The 4,352-nt window shown below is 26.2% G+C and overlaps 1 protein-coding gene across 6 annotated transcripts in view; it reads left to right on the top strand.

Moving 5' to 3' along the window:
* Positions 1 to 3,818, top strand: part of LOC106690629 (U2 small nuclear ribonucleoprotein auxiliary factor 35 kDa subunit-related protein 2) — a 16,477-nt gene extending 12,659 nt beyond the window's left edge. For all 6 annotated transcript variants that reach the window (XM_014436130.3, XM_014436129.1, XM_014436131.3 and 3 more), the window contains exons 8-9: positions 1,392 to 1,491; positions 3,037 to 3,818. In XM_014436130.3, the coding sequence (XP_014291616.1) occupies positions 1,392 to 1,491; positions 3,037 to 3,601 (665 nt within the window). In that variant the 3' untranslated portion in view covers positions 3,602 to 3,818. The remainder of the gene's footprint in view (positions 1 to 1,391; positions 1,492 to 3,036) is intronic.
* Positions 3,819 to 4,352: the final 534 nt, after the last annotated feature.

The following is a 4,352-nucleotide window of genomic DNA, read 5'->3' as shown; positions in this document are numbered from 1 at the left end:
TTTGGTGTAATACGTTTTGTCAGTTGGATATCTGGTCCTATGCCACTTCGATCTTGCTCTTCGTTTTTCCCTTATTATGATACGAATATACTGCGGCAGGTTAGTTTGTTTATTATTATGCATTTTACTAGTTCTATAAGTGTTGTCATTTATACTTGTCTATAGCTTCGTCGATGTCTTGTTTTGTCTTTAGTTGAATATTCAAGTCTAGTTTTTGTTCCAAGTCATATCCAAATCCGTCCCAGTCAACTCTTCCTGTAATCAATGAAGGAGTGGAGGGCTTAGGCACGAAGCTTGATTTTTTAAAATATGAAAATAAATTTTTCATTGTATTATTTTAATCAACCACATATAACCTGTTAGTTCATTTACCAGTTTTTAGCATATATTATTTTCTTTAATAATTTTTGTTCTATAGCTTACCATGAGGTGAAAGAATTTTAATCTCTTGAGGAACCTCTCGCTGTTAAAAAAAAATGGACTTGGCTGGTTTTGGAATAGAATGCCTCATTTATTATAAAGATTATCTATTTTTTCTGTAAATATTTTATTGCTGTGTAGTCATGGAGCATACTTGTAGTAGAGTTAGTGTGTTATGGTATTTACCAGTTTATGACCGAGATATGGTAGTTCATATGGTCTATGGTATTTCATAGTTTCATCTTGTTATTTGATTTCATTTACTTTGCTAATTAATATTTTTTTCTTTTGAAATCCTATTTATTTTAACCTTCTAGAACTGGCAACTTTTAAAATAACAGTTCATTTTTGTTTTGTTTTATAGTGTATGGCGTAATTGGAGTAAAATTAAGTTAAGATTTTTATCATCTTAACAAAAATTTATTGAGGAAATAAGCTCTAAAAACATAATAGAGCATAATATAATTTATTTTTAAAAATTTACTTTTTTTCTACTGTAGTTTCTATGTTGGGGACCAGGTGTATCAAGAATAGATAAAAGTATTTGATGCAAGATTTTGGAGACTAACCTCTGTGCCTGTTTCTGTTGTGTTCAGTGAGAACCCCTATCTGGTCAATTATTAGGATATCTATTGTTACTGTCCATTTTCATATTTTTCTTTACTGCTATAAATGGGATGTTTTTACATACTGTCATACTTATTTCAGAACCAAGCATAGCTTATTTTTAATATCCCTTCTTGGTACAGATAATCTATGAGTAATAATCTGTGATCTTGGAGATTATTATTATTAGAGATTAATTCAGAGCAACAGAAAAACATTAAATTTTTGTATTTTTAATTATCTTACCACTAAAACTGCTCATTTTATAAAATAAACAAAGAATTAAGATGTAATCTATTCAACATTTTTGCTATATGGTACATTGTATTAAATTTATTAGTTTAAAGTATTCTTTGTATTTTCAGGGTTACATTTCAAACAGAAGTGCCCTAAAGGTGATGCTTGCAATTTTTTACATGTATTCAAGGATCCAGGCCCTCCATTTTACAAATTTATTGAAGAAAGGTAAAAGCTCAATATTGTATAGAATTGCTTTTCTTGTATTACTCTAAAATTACTTACTTTAAAATTTGCAACACAATAATGCTATACCCATACTATTGTTTAGAATTTTTCTATTAAGGTCACCTCCTATTTTATAGTATATCTAAATAAGTATGTATTGAAGTTAGTTTTATGAATGAAAAATTATTTAATTACATATAGATTTTAGGTTTATTCATTGAATTTGATATAAAATACTTTAATTGATTCAAAAATTGAAAATTATAACAGCCATTTTTAAATAGATAAATCTGAACTACATTAGCAGTTGTTTCTTTTTTTGGTGAAAATTCGGACAGCACATCATGGTCCTTTATATCTTTGTCATTGTATTAGGATAATTAACTTAATACAGGGCTTCGTCAGAGCTAAAAAAGATACAAACAACTAAAATAATGTAGTGAAGTAAGAGATTAGATAAAGTAAAATATAAGTAAACTAAGGTATGACTTAAAGTGTTAAGTTATATAAAAAAATAGACAATGTAAATTAAAGAAAATAAAAATAAGATGTACAGTGAAAAGTTTAAATAAAAAAGTTGTAATTCTTAGTAAAAAGTATTTGACAATTAATGAAAACAGAAATAATAATAAATAAAAAGTAGACAAAAGATATAGAAAAATACAGTGCACACTAAAAGAAGGGAAGTAAGAATGAAATAAAGGTCAAGAAAAAGGAAAAAGTAATAAAGTAGGACATCCACCTTTCTGAATGAGCTTGCGGCGGGTCGAAGGTATAGACAGGGCATGGTGGTGGGGAAATGTCACAGTTGACAAATTATGTTACATTTGGAAGCAAAAACATATAAAATAATATTTAAAAATATAAAAAAAATATTAACTATAGGTAGACATTAAATAATAATATATTTATATTATAAGAGGGAGATATTATATAAAAATATATATAGATAAAATACAATGAATGCAATAAAATTTAAAGAATACAATAAATATACTATAGGGAAGAGAAGAAAATATACAACATTGAATAGGGTAGCTCTTGTAAATTTATTATGGAGATATTAAAAACATTAATTGTAAAGTAAGTATAAGATGGAAGTATCAGATGAATATAAAAAAACAAATAAAAGATATAAATATAAGATTAAATATTATATTATAAGAGATAAAATATGGTTAGTAATAAAAATCCTCTGATGAATTAAATTATAAAACTTCTATTAAATTTTGTATATTTTCTTTTCTTCCCTATATTATAGTTATTATATATTATTTTAATTTTATTGTATTTTATCTATATACATTTTTATATAATTTCTCCCCAAAAAAACTGATGTTTATAAGGTAGGAAGAAAAAAATAATAATCTGATTAATGTTTAATTCTCAATGAAATAATGTTTTATTGGGTGATTTGAGATGGTATGAACTAGTGATAAATGATCTTGTACAAATAATGATAAAAACTTCATTAATTAATCATATTATGAAAAATGAATTTCATATATTATTATTTTGATCTATTTTATTTATTTTTTCCTCTAGGAGTAGCAGTTCTGATGAATGGAGATGGTCTGTTTCTCCAGAAAATGGTAGATCAAATGATATTGAAAGAAAAGGAAATGATAAAAATAGGAACAGAAGAAAGCGAAGGAGTAGATCCCCTGATCAAAGAAGAAGTAGGTCTTCTGAAAGACAGGGTCTAACAACAAGTCATAAGCACAAATCAAGTAGAATGAAAGGATTTTCTAAAAATTGTAAAAAAAGACAAAATGAACTAAAAAGAAAATCTTCGGAAAGAAGTGGTAGAAGTCATTCGATGGATAGAAATAGTAGTCATTCAAGGGATAGAAATAGAAGTCATCCTTCTGATAACAGGCACCCTCATAGAGATAAGTACAGTAGTGGAAAGTTGAAGTCAAATAGGACTAGAACTAATCGACGTTCTAGAAGTAGATCACTTTCTAGAGTTAACAAAAGAAAAAGAGGTGAAGAAAGTACGCATAGAGGGTCTTCTCATAAAAACAATTCCCAACATAAAGAAAGGTCGACAAACAGAAGTAGCAGCAGATCTTCTGGAAGTTCTGATGATGAATCTTCTTCATCTTGATAAAGCTCATTAATTAGCCATAATTGTTGGGAATATTAATAACACATTTTCAGAAATATTAGAAACATTATTTTATTTGTTAATTTTTATCATTTTGAGATATAGAATAAATTATCAAGCTTTGAAGATAAGTTAATAGAATATAAATTCAAACGCTATTAATGTTGATTATGATATGACAATGGACAGTTGAATTAGATTCTTTTTACTATTTTAAGTAGTTGCACTTATTTATTTACATTTAAAGCTTTATTTTGTATGCTGTATGTAGCAGTAATATTTGAAAACCTCTATGTTTTTATATTTACCAAAGCACATTAGAAATTAATAGCTTGGTGATATTTTAAAAATATTGGCTATTTTGTTAATAAAAGGATAGAGCATAGGTCTGCTTGCTAAGGGGGTAAAACTAAATAACTTCTTTACTTGACAATATCTTCTATTTCTTTTATGTTTAAGGTTGCATTTTGTTTTTAACTTTCAAAAATGTTATATCATTGTATAATATGTTCCATTACTTTTTTTTTATTGTGATTTTTTAATTCTTTTCATGAACACTGGAGGAAAAACTAAAAAAAAAAAAATGTTTTTTATGTTATTTATAAAATCTAGTCATAAGTAGTGCCCAGATTTATATGTAAAAATATAATTAGATATATATATTTTTTTTCATAATTGTCAATGATCAAATTTGATTTGATCCATTTGAAAATTTTATTTTGTATATTTGAAGATTACCTCATATTTTTAC

This window comes from Halyomorpha halys, unplaced genomic scaffold (genome assembly GCF_000696795.3).
Source record: "Halyomorpha halys isolate HHAL.00 unplaced genomic scaffold, Hhal_1.1 Scaffold1782.1, whole genome shotgun sequence".
Taxonomy (NCBI): domain Eukaryota; kingdom Metazoa; phylum Arthropoda; class Insecta; order Hemiptera; family Pentatomidae; genus Halyomorpha; species Halyomorpha halys.
This window is presented reverse-complemented; position numbering and strand designations above follow the sequence as displayed.